The 14,227-nt window shown below is 48.2% G+C and overlaps 1 protein-coding gene across 3 annotated transcripts in view; it reads right to left on the bottom strand.

The window, feature by feature from the left end:
• LOC309602276 (serine/threonine-protein phosphatase 2B catalytic subunit gamma isoform-like) overlaps positions 1-14,227 on the bottom strand; it is a 34,594-nt gene that overhangs the window by 8,791 nt on the left and 11,576 nt on the right. For all 3 annotated transcript variants that reach the window (XM_082335712.1, XM_082335711.1, XM_082335710.1), the window contains exons 2-7: positions 9,684-9,881; positions 9,262-9,386; positions 3,160-3,271; positions 986-1,131; positions 665-804; positions 9-86 (exon numbers count right to left, since the gene is read on the bottom strand). In XM_082335712.1, coding sequence (XP_082191838.1) covers positions 9-86; positions 665-804; positions 986-1,131; positions 3,160-3,271; positions 9,262-9,386; positions 9,684-9,881 — 799 coding nt within the window. The remainder of the gene's footprint in view (positions 1-8; positions 87-664; positions 805-985; positions 1,132-3,159; positions 3,272-9,261; positions 9,387-9,683; positions 9,882-14,227) is intronic.

Genomic DNA, 14,227 nt, shown 5'->3' on the forward strand with positions numbered 1-14,227 from the left:
GCACTTACCCAGCGTCCTGGGCTTCGTGAGCTCGGATTACAGATAACAAACTATTATTCTGCAAAAATTCACAAACTGCAGGATAACTGGAAAAGAAAAAGCAAGTATACATTAGCATGTAGCACAGGAGAACAGGCAGCACCCCTGGTCTTGGTTTTGGGAAGCAGCCACTTGCGGCATCCACTCGGTTTGTGTCCAGCATCCCCAAACAAGGCCAGTACGTATTACATCATTCAAAAATGAATTGCAAAGCGTTCTGTTAAACAGACTCCTGGTGCCAAATCCTCCCTATCAGCTGGGCTACAAGTGGTCTGTCAGCACAAATGCTTCTCTTTTAGACAGGAAAAGATTATTTCCTAGAGCTCCTGGTACTGTCCAATGCCTGAAAACCATTCAAAAGGCACCCTGCCAGCTAAAAGAAGCATCTCTGCTGTCCGATACCACAATTTCATAGAGCAACGTACCCAAAGAGAGCGCAATATTACAGGAGAAGAAAAAACAAACAAGATTTTGTGCATTAGAGCCAACCGAAGACTATTTCAGAGCCAGGTACACTGTAAAGTCCCAGAGAGCGATCTGAATGGCAATTTATCTCCCCATACACCTTAGTGTAAGGGGAGACACAAAGCTCTAGCCCATCAGAGCCCCCTAAAACACCACTTACCTGTAGAAATAGGAGCAGCCTCGAACGGTGTTGTGGGCGAAATGCTCCAGCGTTTTCTCATTGCCGTAATCCTCTGATGGATCGGACCAGAGCAGGTCACACATTGGACCAAAGGCCGGAGGCTCCTTAAACCTGTCTAACTGAAAAACGTACACAAAAATCAGGACGACGTTGGCGAAAGCTGCAGTAACATACACACACCTACGGTGTGGATATGCAGAGCACAGGAGCCTCAGCCTGCAACTCCATGCAGGAATCAAGCAAGCCATTAACCCCACTATTAATTGTAAGCTACGTGAAGGGACCACGGAGATTACTTACTTTCCTAATGTCATCTAGACACGTGATTTCTGGAGACAGTCCTCCATGAACACACAGAAATTGCTGGTTTAAGAGGGCAGCAAGAGGAAGACAGTCAAATGTATCCATACACGCATCATACACTCGCTCCGAATACTTGATTCGACCTGGAAAGATGCAGGGCAGGGGGAGGAAGAGAGGGAAGAATTGAATTAATTTACCCATTTACACAACGAAGACCGCTCAGGCTGAAAGCAGAGCTTTTTTTTCTTTTTAGCCTTTTTTTTTTTTAAAGGGCGAGTCATTCACGCATCAAAACCTACATGATACAAGAAGCATTAAGCAAAGCTTTGATCAGCCAAAGTGCTGATAAGTAAGTTCAAGGAACCTAACTCCTAAGGTGATATGGAAACTCTATGTCTATGGCCCACCAAGTCGAACTTTGCACCCGTGTATTAGTGAAAACGCTGACTTTGAAAATGCTTGTTGGACATGAAGATAAAAAGGCTTCGCAGCAATCTGGACACGGTCAAGAATATTCATCTCCCTTCAAGCTATTTTCTAGAACACCTGCACTAAGATTAACATAGAAAAGAGGCTAGGCCACTGTAATAGAAAACTTGGGATACTAATAAAGCCATCCCATCGCTTTCCTACATTCATACTGCACCTCTAGACTCAAAGAGCCTTACCAGCCTCAGCTGCTAAGCAGATTATACACTGGGAAATGCAGCAGCTGTTTAATTTGGCACAGCAATATTACACAATCACTTAAGACAGGAATTGCCTTTTCGGCTGGACACAAGTGCTTTGAGTCAGAATTTGACCAAGATGCCTGCAGTTAAATGAATCTTCCTACAGGATCTTTCAGGGCTACAAGCGATCACAATCTCCGCTGGATGCCTCATCTTAACAGAGGTGAAGAGGATGTTTCAATACATTAAACAAGAGATACCACAGCCTCTCCGAAAGCAGCTTAGCTTTTACAGCAAGCCTCCAAGTATGTTCAGAAATCTCTCTCAATGCTTCCCGTTAGAATGGAGAGCAGGAGCAGGGATCGCCGCACGTCAAGCGCGTGTCTTCTTGCGCCTGCGGCCCCTCTGCAGGGCAGCAGTACGTTAACGTAGCCAGACCTTCCAGAAAGCCCCGTTACTGCTATAAAACCTAGATCTGTCTAAAGCAAAAAAGGGCACGAATGGAAAGTTTACCTTTCCTCCAGCTTTATTTCAGGGATACTAACAGGTTTTTTCAGCTGCACGCTGTGATACAGGAAGCGGAAAAGCAGTATCTTCTGTTTTCCGAAGGGGAAAAATCCCCATCACCTCTGCCTTTCTAGTTCAAATTGAGCCCAGCTCAACAGGAGCTCATCTACCACCATCTGATGGCTACAGTATCCAGCAGAGAGCTGGCTGGTGTTTCCCAACTCATTTCTGAGTAAACAGATGTCATTATCTCAGTACCTATCCGCCTTACCCTATCCAGCAGCATCCAGAGCTGAAGGGCTAAAGATTGGCCTCGTGCCTTGCCCGTAACTATTTCCTGAGGTCGGCTCCTTGAGCAACTATTCCCGAATAGAGAGCTGCACGTTGCTGGTGTATACCCTTTTTTTTATTGCTTGGAGGAATGACTGTCATCCCCAGGGGAGAGGGGTCATTCCCCGACCTTTCATCATCGTTGGTTTAAAAATACGTAAATGCTGCACGAAACTATCTTTAACTCAACTAAAATGATCTTAAAGGTAATGATTCTCCCTAGTGCAAACACTGAGGAACAAATCCTTTATTTGCTTCCAATTGTAATCACTGATCCCAGCTGCACAATCTGGAGCTGAAAGTCATTTGGCAGTAATTATACGTTGCTGGGCCTGAAAGTCGGGTGGGGGGGTGCGTGCGACTGGCTCACGAGCGAGACGGGGAAGATGTGTTCGCATTTCTTCCATCCGCGCTCCTTCTTTGTAACCAGAAGGCCACATCAACATGCACTCAGTACTTTACAGGACTTACATATTTGGCTTTTTTTTTTTCCTTTTAGCAGGAGCTGAAACAGGAGAAGAGCTATGTATGCAGGAGCAAAAGACGACAGGTTTTTACAGCTCCAGAGCTAACCAATACCACTCACGGCAGGCACAAAAATTAAGACTCGCACCTGGTCACAGCACATTAATACGTTTAAATCCTTACGCTGCTGATACTTACATTCCTGCTTAAAGGTGAAGTATTCTGTGAGGTGCCTGCACTCGTGGTTCCCTCGAAGGAGGAACAATGTTTTGGGATGATTTATCTTTAAACTCCATAAATACAGCACGCACTGCAAGAAAGGGAAGGAGGAGATGGCATGTAATAAAAACCTTTTATAGGGCACTAATCATCCGTAGACTTCACTAAGTGTTTCTGGGAAGACACCCAACAAGCTGAATTCAAAGTGGAACCCTGATAGAAACCCAGCTCCATAATCGGCAGTAGATCTTATCTTGGCCAACTTCACCAGTGGGGGAAAGCCACACTGAGCATTTCTCTATATTAGGCCTGAGTTGGAGAAGTGACAAATGAAATCGCATTCAACTGAAACCGGCTCTGGGCGGGGTGGGGGCAGCTTTTCCTTCCAGCAGAAACCAAAGCAAAAAGCACCCATTTTCAGAGCAGCAAAGCAAAAGCAGCTGCGCAGCGCGATGTGCGCTCCAGATGTCCCCCTGCAATCAAAACCAGAGACCATCAAGTATAACAGACAGCCATCTTGACAGACATTTTATCAAGTGCATTAAACATTAGAAAAATTAAACTTGCTCTTCCCCACTGACTTCCCCCCGCCCCCGCCGCTGTTTTTTTCTGCTTACGCTACAGTCATGTGAAGTTCAAGTTCAAAACAGGAAAAGCCTAGCCAAAAAACAAGCTTAGTAAAGCCTCCTGGCTTTGAAGAGGGCTTTCCACATCCCCTATCTGAGCAGCGACACCTGTACAAAGATCGTCTTTGATGAGGCGCAGGCCAAAGTCAAACTGAAACAATCGTTTTCAGCAGAAATATTTCACGGTGGCTTTCCGAAGAGGCTACGTGAAGAAGGGAAGGGCTGGAAAGCAAGCGCGCTTACCCTTCCGTGCTATACGTTGTCAAGCTGACAGCTAAACCAGCAGGTATCTAGTATGGGGAAACGTTATCACATTTCCCTCGTTCATTTTGAGTGCTGGAAGGACAACCCATAACGACAGCAAGCTTGAAGATCTGGATTAAAGTCCCTAATAAGAGCTTACCCTTTAGGCTGACATGCTACAGAAACGGCACACGCTTTGAGAACGTGAACCATGAAGTCTGTCAACAGTTTGACACTTAAAAACATTGCTGATCTGGCGCACAGATCTCCGGGAACCAGCTGCCGTGGCATGGAAACAACCTCCAGCACCAAAATAAACCAGTTTCAAGTTAGTTTCCAGTACAGACATCTCGGATATCATGGTATTTAAGCACTGAACCTGCAAGGGAAGCTCTACGTTACTCATTCCAGCTACATGCAGGGATCCCTAAAACCCCAAGGAGCTGTAAAGCACCCGCCTGTGTCTAACTCGGGATTCAACCCCACACAAAAAAGACTGGATAGCAAATTCTGAATTTTAAAACTGAACAGAAACAGGGCCAGTGGCAGGTAATTTAAGCTGTGGTTAAGGCTAGCAAAAATCATGTTTTACTGCATCTGTTAACAGGAGGAATTTTCCCAACAAAACCATTTATAATTATTCTATGATTTAAAGCTTTAACCTGCAACCTAAATGTCACTTTTCTGGGCTAGCATGAGAACTGAAAAGCGAAAAGTCACTGTAAATGAACTGGGCGACTTGCTAAGGACTGAAGAAAGTAACCAGCCCTGGCATCACTGGTTCAAAGCAAAGCAAGAAAGTAGAGACACACCATCAATAAAGAGGAGGATTTGGGATGTATAGAAGGTCAGCAACTTGCAGAAGAGAGATTTAAAAATACATTCGAAGTGTTTTAAAGTGAAATGGAAGCCAACGGAGTCGCTCGGCACCACAATTCTTCCCGGCCGCACAGCAAGCAAACTACAGACGTCGAGGGCAAACATCGCTGCGGCTCCCCGTGGTTCGCAGCTATTTCCCAGGGATCTGGGGGCTGCCAGGTACCAGTGGGGTAACGACGAGTAAAAGGACATTTAACAGCTCCGGAGGGGCTGGAAGGAGGAACGAGGGAGGTTTCTACACTCGCATGCCTCAGATGCTTCCTGGCGTTTTGTACCGATCTCTTTCCCAGACTTTCAAGGCGCTGTGCCCAGGAATTGATTACTGCATGTTTACAATAGCCTAGTAGCAACTCCAGACAACGATGGCTTACCAGGCTTAACTACTCTACTCCTCTCCCTGTTCTGCCTATGGTTCGGAGTCCAAAGCCAAGCATTCGTGCCCACGCCCCCATTTGATTCCCCCCCTTTCACTCCGCAGGTCGCGGTGGGGGAACTGCAAGAGGAATTGCTACCTGCAACCCAAAGCAAATGCAAGAGGGGCTGCTGCCAAACCTGCCCGCAACAAGCCACACCGTAATCTCTCATACCATTTACAAACCCCAGCATTTACAAGAAAGTTATAAACATCGAGCCTACCAGCTCTTCCCGGAGCAGGCACAGAAGAGACAGCATGGCAAAACTCCTGCATCCCAGTCCCACGTTTAGCCCACGGCTCTACCTTCGCTCGTACCTTACAATATTGACTGGGTCTCTTTAATATTATTCTGGATAAAACAGTGCATTCCATCCTGGCGAGATTACCGTACATACAATTCTGTAATTAGACAATGATCATGTGTCCCATCGTAATTGGATTTGAAAAAACTAGTCCGGCAAAGGTGTACGCCATTATCGTGCCACCTTTACCGATAAATCTACTCTTTCCATAGATTCTATTTTTGGTCATAATAATTGTTTCACTTTATCATTTAATAAAACAATTCTATTCATTGTGTTCTGGCCTCACGGACCAGGATGGTCCCTCATGGACTAACAGAGGCACAGACCCCTCTTGCGTAAAGGGGCTAGGAGATGTAACTCAAAGCTTAAAGCACTTCGAAGGAAGCATCTTTCCCGCTTGCAGACTGACGAGGGAATCCTTCATCAGGATGCTGTCTCATCAGCGTCTCCAAACGGAGGTGTTCAGCCCGATTTCCATGCTGCCCGTCAGCCCCTTCGCTACAGCGTTCGAGTCCACGGGCGGTTAGTCTCGCTGTCGCAGCCGGCTTTGCGGCAGGGACGGAAAGCAAACGCTTTGCAGAGTCCTCTTCCACTAGAGATCAGCCGTCTCAGCTTTCACACGGTTGCTTCCCTCCCCTCTCCCCCCACAACTCTTTTCTTTTAAAAAAAAAAAAAACCAACCCCAAAAAAACAACACCCAACCAAACCACACTTCACGGCCTCATTATACTTACTGGGAATGAACGTTTTTAAATGAGAATTTCCCTAAGCCAGAGGCCCAGAAATAATTTGTTGAAGACATCCAGCTGAGTTGATGAACAGAGGCTTTCGGGGCGGGGGGGGGGGTTTAAAGGTTTTGTCTGAGCCACAAACTGCTCCTTTTACCTTGACAACCAAATACTTGCAGCAATAGGGAAAGCTTGCAAGGGTTATTTGGGCTGCTAACAAGCAACACAGTTTACCTTAACACCTCCTTGGCCCCCAGTTTTGCATCTTGTTTCCTGATTGCCTGCATCAGGATGCAATTATACAATTACCTCCCATTTCATTCAGTTAAAAGGTCATGATTATCAGCTGCTCTGGGCAGGCACTCGATAATATTCCCCACCCAGCACATGGATGCACAAGTTTGTGCGGTGACTCATGAAAGCCTGATGATGCTGGCTCTCTCCACCTTCCCAGTGGTGAAAGCCCAGGGAAACCTGGATGCCTTTCCATCACCTGAGCCTCTGGGATACAGCGATCAAAACTCCAAACCCCGAACGCTCACAGAACGGCAATCTCCACACTTCAGAGTCCAGCTGCTACAGCTTTGCATTTTATAGAAGTCTTTAAAAAATATATATAACGCAAAGACACCCGTTCGGCATTGTTAACTCTTTGCTCGTAGCGATCCTCTACGCCAGCTCAAACCTCCTGTTGTTTCACTATAGAAACCGGTTTCTGCGCACCCAGGTGGGAATCTCTTAAAACACATCGGCTGCGCTTTGCAGTAGGTGGAAAGAAGAGGCACACATCAATAGGAACAAGGGAATCAAGTCTTCTAGATTCTGCTTTATCAGTGACATTTGGAGCAGCCCCCGCATGTACTAATCAAAGCCCACCCTGATTCGTGAAAGATCAATGTGGGGTAACGGAGCGCTCGGTGACTTTCCCCTCGGAAAGGGGAAGGAGGTGGGTCAAGAGCAGCAAGAAATAAAAACTTTCTGCTGAGATCTGACAAAGACTGACTGCCCCAAGGCTCTCGAGCCCGAAACACCGGGCTGCCTGGCACAGGCCAGACTGTCAGGCCACAACAGAGACCTGATGAGATTTACCTGTAATTATCAGACCCTCCTCCTCACAAAAAAACACCCCAAAACACCGATTCCTACCACCACTGTTCTCCAAGGCGGACTCATCATCCATCCCCCTGGAATTCTTTCATACTATCACAGCACGCAGAGATGAGGGCACCGATCCCCAACTCAGGCACTCGCTTCTGCAGATCTGGGAGTAAAATCCCCATGCCAGATCAATCGCAGGCTAAGAGCAGAGAGCGGGAGAAGCGCTTCACCACCCAGGATCTGTAAAATTCACGCGTAGACACAGGGTACGACAACTTTCATTTGAAGGTTTCTTGGTTAATACCAAAAAAAAAAAAATCCACGTCTTGTCTCAGAAAGAGTTGCTGTGCTATAATATAATCTCTTTTCCAGGTAAATGCACTTAAACTGCAAACCTGATTTGCGCAAGCCAAGCCATTTAAACAAGCGGTCAGATGCCTGTTCTTCCCCTTCCTCCCCAGGGGTTACGGGGCTCCTCCTTGCCAGCACCACCAGAAATCCCAACAGCCGCAACCCCACCTCTCGAGCATCCGTCCCCGCTACCCCGGAACCTGCTCGTCGTCACACCTTGGCTCACCGACAGCATTTAGGAACGCGTGAAGCGCAAGGCTGGAAGCAAGCCAGGACGCTGCTAAAGCACAAGCTCTCGGCGGTACCCTCCTAAATCCTCTGCAGAATCCTTCAAAGAAGCACTTGCATTAACTGTCTTCATCGCTGTCTGTGCGAGTTCCTCCCCAAAATGTAACTGAGAAAGATTCCCCTGCAGACTCAACAGCTCAGCTATTCCTGCACTGTGGTCCCCTCTTCGAAGGGAAACCACTGGCTCTGTTATTCCAGACCAGTTTTGCCACCTTTCATGCCTCCGTTTCCCCAAACGCCCCCCATTACATTGCCTCCAACTGGAATAAGCACTCCTTTTCCACTCGGCTCTGCCTCTGCAAAACCAGAAGGCTGCAATCCCTTGGGGTTTGCAGTGTTTGCTAATGGCTCTCCCATACCGCCGGCTCCCCAACCTTCACTGAGCCAGCAGCAACCACGAGGACCCATCGATTCCTTTGCCCTTTAAGACCAACAACTCGCAGTGCTACCCAATACTTGGTCAGTGGCATCCCACGGAGCTGCAAAATCCTAACACGACGCCAGATGTTTGGCTGATGTCTGTAAGGTGACAGCGTTATTGTGACAAGGCAGACTGTCACACGGGCACAGCATGGCTCGACACACAATTAAATGCCTTGGCACTAAGCTCCTGGGTCACAGCAAGACGTACAACAGCCCAGGTGATTTATTGCTCCATTCTCCTGACCCCGTCTCTGGCATTGCAAGGTTGATGCTTTCAGGGGGACGGTAGGGAAGCAGTGACTCAGTAGTGTAGCGCTTTCTTTTCCCTGCTAAGCTGAATCCTGCAAGTTTTTAAACATTTGCTTCCCACTGCCTGGTAGGATTCTGTTGCCTGTAACATACAATCAACTCTCCCTCTTGTTCCCCTGACTGACAGCTACAAGTGATATTAAAACTCGAGTTCAGAAGCCAGAGTTTAGTCATTAACCCCACCGCTGCTGTTTAACTCTGTCACTGGGCGAGAATCCAATTGAAAATCATCACATTCGGACATCACTTTCCTGCCAAAAATCATACCGTAAGTTACCTACAACACGTTCTTCCTTGCATGCAGAACTAGAGTAGAGCATAAAATCCAGCGTAAGAGAGGCCTGTGTTTGCTAGTTTAGTTCAACACTTTTGGTTAGGTTAGGACTAGTAGCCCCAGGCTCAACTTTATTTGTCACCTCTATACTGAAGTAGCCTCTGTCCACGTAGTCTCCCAGGAAGAGGTAGCGGGTGTTATTGGGTGATCCTCCAACTTCAAACAACTTCATCAGGTCAAAAAACTGCCCATGAATGTCACCGCACACTAGGGGAGGAAGAACAGCACAAAAGAGGGACAGAATTACACGCTAAGAAAAGAAAGGTCATGACAGCAACAAGGAGCATAGCACGGCTGTGCTCTGACCCAAGCCACCCCTGCTTTACATCCAGCTTCTGCAAAGATGTACTGGATCTACACCAGCAAAATCCTCTCTTCTGAGAGTTCAGGCAACGTAAAAACCTTGCTGATGGAAGGAACACAGCAGAAAACCTGCTACTTTGAGCAGCTCGTGCTTCCTAGATGGCCCTTATTTAGGACTCCAGCTGCAGAAAGCGCTCTGACCTGTGATGGGAGCCTCCACTTCAATCATTGTCTTCTCGTGCCTAAGGATGGCGGCCCCATCGTTGATGATCTTCAGCGCCGCATCCTCTTCCAGGCGCCCTTCCTTTACCAAGTGGCTCTTCAAGACGTCAAGCCTAGGCTTCCCATCCTCAAACACCTCCTTCAGAGTGAGCCGCTGCGTGGGAGGAAATGGGACAGCTGGAAATGGAAGCGAAGAAGTTAGCAACACGTCTCTTTTCGAGGGGGGGGGGAAAGAATTACAGTCTTTTCAGCAGAAGGCTTTCGTTCCAAGCCTCAAGACGAGCGCACACTCAGAAACATACTTTCACTGAAATTATGCTCTCGGATACCGAAAGAAGAAAAGCTGTGCTGCCAGAGCAACCGAATACACCCCTCAGCGTGTTTAAAAAGCCACCGTATGCAGACTAAATGCCATATGCATCCGCAGAAAACGCGGGCACCAAAGCTGTCTCCTAATTCGGTGGGGATAGTTGTCACCATAACGTTGCACTAAAACAGGACCGCATGCAAATATCGGCAAAAGCAGGAGAAAAAAAAACCACACCGGTTCCCAGGAACTGGCAATTAAGGTGGGAGGACCAATATGTAAAATTCTCGCTTGTCAGGAAACCGCACACACCCGTAAAGCAGAAGCTGCCTTTACCAGGCGACAGCCTTGCACCTCTCGGTACAGGCCACTTCAAAAAGCTTAACCCCAAGCTTAGGAATTGCTAAATCTTGATGCAATCCAACATTTAAGGCAAGGTAAGGCCTCCTCTATTTGCAACACATTCCCTGGTTTTTAAACCTAGGTAGAAAAACACCCCATCAAAAGCCATTATTAGGATTTTCACGCTAGGCAATTGTATTATTGATGAGAAGGTGACCTCTAGCAGAAAGGAAGCATATAAAACAAAAGTAATAGTTACAAGCGAGACCCATCCGACTTCCTCCTCTACCTTCTCCTGGGCCTGGCTAATTTTAAAAAGAAAAAGATGCAGAACACACCACCCCTGCATAATATTTCAAGGCTATATAGTGTCTTGATTTAAAATAAATTCCAGGAAGGAGGCCTGGATGTTTGGGAAAAAGAGAAAAAACTGGAAGTAAAATGCTGTCAAACAGCCCCAAACGCGTGGCCCGGCTGCCGGCGGCTCCCGCGCACCACAGAGCCATTTGCATCTTATCGCAGCGGCGTGGTGCGGAGATCGTCTCAGGTCCCGGAGTCCGTTTCTTTCTCAAAACATCTCCAACAACCAGCATCTCCTCGGTCCTCCGGGTTCAGCCCTTTCAACCCCCCCAGGTCACAGCAGGACCACAACGATTACGACCAAGCCCTGGCGAGGGAGCGATGCTGCAGTACGGATGAGGAGGAGATGCTGGGATGGGTTTTGCTTCGGGGCGCTCCCCGGGGCGTTGCAGACTCGCGTCGCACGCACGGTGGCGTGGACAGCCCCCAAAAAAGCCTCTCACCAGCCTCTTACCCTGCTGTGGGTACCGCGGGGAGCTGCCGCTCACCCTCCTGGCCTTAGGGACAGCACACACCTCTGCAAAAGGTCTTGGAGGCACCGCCGTCCGTAAGGCTGCGGGCAGACGGACAGACCACCTCATCTTTGCTGGGCATCCCCCAGAGAACCCCAAAATCTGGAAGGCAAATGGGCCTTTTACAGCCGTTTTAATGATTCCGGTGCCAGCCTGCTTCTGAGTAAGCAGTCCCTCCAACACAGGCCGCGTGTAACGAAACCCACTCACTAGATAATGTACCATCGCTTCCACATCTCCCGCTTCTGATGCGATCATGTCATGCGGTGAAAGACAGATTTGCACTTAACTGTAATCCAGCTAGAGAAGAAAAATATCTGATATGCAAATGAAGTCGGTGTCCTTACCCATCAGCCAGTAAAGACATCCCATATGCCAAACTATGTTGAATTTAACAGGCGAAACGATAGTGCTGGTCAAATAATAACAGTGACGAACAGTAATGCAACCCATCTCTTTTACATGCAAATAGAGCAGCTATTTAGCTTGGAAACCCAGGAGGCAGAGAGAAAAAGCAGAGAGGCAGCACAAGAGATTCTTTGGAGCCGAACATCAATTTTCAAATAATGTGAAATGTAGGACAGCGGAGAACAAGAGCGGATATAATGAAAGGGGAGCCGGTACCCTCTTTCATCGCTCGCTTTGGAAGTTTTGCTCTGCTGGGTACTTGCTAAGTGCCCCGCATGCCTTGAATGGTCCAGGGCACACACAGCGCTTTCCCCACGGAGCCGCCAATTAAAGAGGTTTAAGCAAGACCCCTGCTTATGCCAACACAGGTTGGACAACATTTTTTTACTGCATATATTCCTCCTCTCTACAGCCGAAAGAAAAAGTGACCCCTCCGGTTTACCGATGAAAAAGTCGACATTTTGCAGATTTTCACATATTCTCCACCTCTCCCCACGCGCTCTGGGTCTGCATAAGGACGGCAGGGTTTGCACGGCAGAAGGAGGCAGAGGGAAACTGCAGGTCTGACACAAATAGGTTCAGCTGGAAGAAGGGAGGCCAAAGGGAGCTGGGTGGAAACGTGGGCACGGGACTCAGAGAGAGGGGCAAGGGAGGCTTTGGGACTGGAAAACAATTTGTAAGTACTTCTACAAACTGGGCAGTTGTCCTAACATCTGCCATCTGACTCCAAAAGAAGCGAGAGAACGCTTGAAGGTCAAACGATTTATAAGGAAGAGAACAGAGAAACAGGAACCGTTCAGTGCCATGTTCCCCATCGTCCCAGGCCTTCACACGCGGCCACCGACTCGCGAGCCACCCTAACAAAGTAAAAAGCCCGCAGAAGTCGGGACAGAAAGCTTAATGGAGATGGCATGCGACCACAAGAGCAGTACTGCCCGTCACACAATTCAGAAGAGATCCGTGAAAAGCTCCTGGCATGGTCTGCTTTGCCTTTTCTTGGTAGCCCTAGCAAGCAGAGTTATGCAAGATAAAATATGAGGCTATGCCGATGAGAGCAGCCAAGAACTTTTATGTAAGTTCCCTCGCTGGCTTTGCACGGCTCCACTCCCACAAGGAGCTGGGCACGATAAGGAACCGGCGTCTCCTCTGCTGTGCCTGTCTGCCAGCCAAGCTGCAGCCAGCACGGAGCGCAAGGAGAAAAATCTGCTCCAGAGAGACCAGCACCATCCGGGGGATGCAGATGCACAGCAAAGACCTTGCGCTAGGCGAGGGATTACTCCACATCGCCGGTTTTCTACTCGCTGTGCTTCCTGCTAACCCACCCCAAAAAAGATTTCTCAATTCCCCGAGCCGGGCGTGCAGGGCTGGAGCAGACGCCCGTGCCGCGGCGCACCCGGAGCTGTCGAGCACTTCAAAAGCTTCGTGGGAGCTGCATGAAAAAAATCCTCCACGCACCAGAGAGTCACGAGAAGCATGCACTGGAGCCCCAGCGTGGGCAAAACCAAAACCCAGCGATGCCCCTTTCCCCCAGGCAGCAGGGGATGAGGACGAGTACTTAAGTAATTAGCGGCGTCAAAGCAAGTAATCCTGTTAGCCAGCATAACTTGTGTAAGGGCTTTAGTCAACTCAGTGCAAGCAGTTATCTGACGCACAAATATCCACTTTTTTTCTTTAACATCTGAATTTTATCCTTATGAATGCTCAATTCTGTTGGAGTAACCAGCACAGGAGGAGGGTGCGGAGGAAGGAAGCTCCTCCTGCAGCCAGCCTGGGCTCACAAACAGCAGGAGCAGCACCGGCACGGCCGTCAGAGCAAAAGCTGACCCGAAATCTTGCACCCCCAGGGCACCGAGAAGGGTGGAAGAGTCTTGCCTGCTTCCTGCTCCTGTCTGCAAAATGGGGAAATAACTCCTTATCTCACCAAAAAAAACGCTGCGGCTAGTCACAGACTGCCCAAGCAGTGCAAAGATACAGCGTGCTGCACTCATCCTCAGAGCCAGCTCCTTCCGTGCACTGCCCGCAGACAATAATTAACAAAAACGATGGATAAAAGATTCACCACATTGCGAGCAGCAAGCGCAGTGATCTTCACGCCATCTTCCCTTTGTATACAAAACCACGTGTTGCACCCAGTCTAGTTGAAATAGTCAAATCTTTAGGTCTGGGAGTTACGATTTTGCAAGTGCATCAAAACACACTCCGTGGATTGCTCCTGAGAAAAGACTACAATTCCCACTCTGCTAACAGGACAAACACCGCACGCCAAACCACAAACAAAAGGACACAAATGCAAGTGAACTTTTGAGGTGTAAAATGGATTAAAAGGTCAGCTGCGCTTGAGGGAATCCAGTAACAGTAAGAGGACCGCAATATATTTGCTAGGCTATGGTGCAAGACTCTGCTTACTACAAAACTAACGCAGATTTTATTTGCCAGTCCAGGGGCAAGTGGGTATTTGCAGCACTCCGAGAGGACACTGGTAGTCATGGATGGGAGAATTTGACAAAAAGCTGCTTCTCTACCACCAGCTCTACAAAACCAGAGCGCTCACAGCCCACTCCTTTGCCCCTCTGTGCAAAAAGACTATATTCCTC

This window comes from Platalea leucorodia (genome assembly GCF_965183815.1).
Source record: "Platalea leucorodia genome assembly, chromosome: Z".
Taxonomy (NCBI): domain Eukaryota; kingdom Metazoa; phylum Chordata; class Aves; order Pelecaniformes; family Threskiornithidae; genus Platalea; species Platalea leucorodia.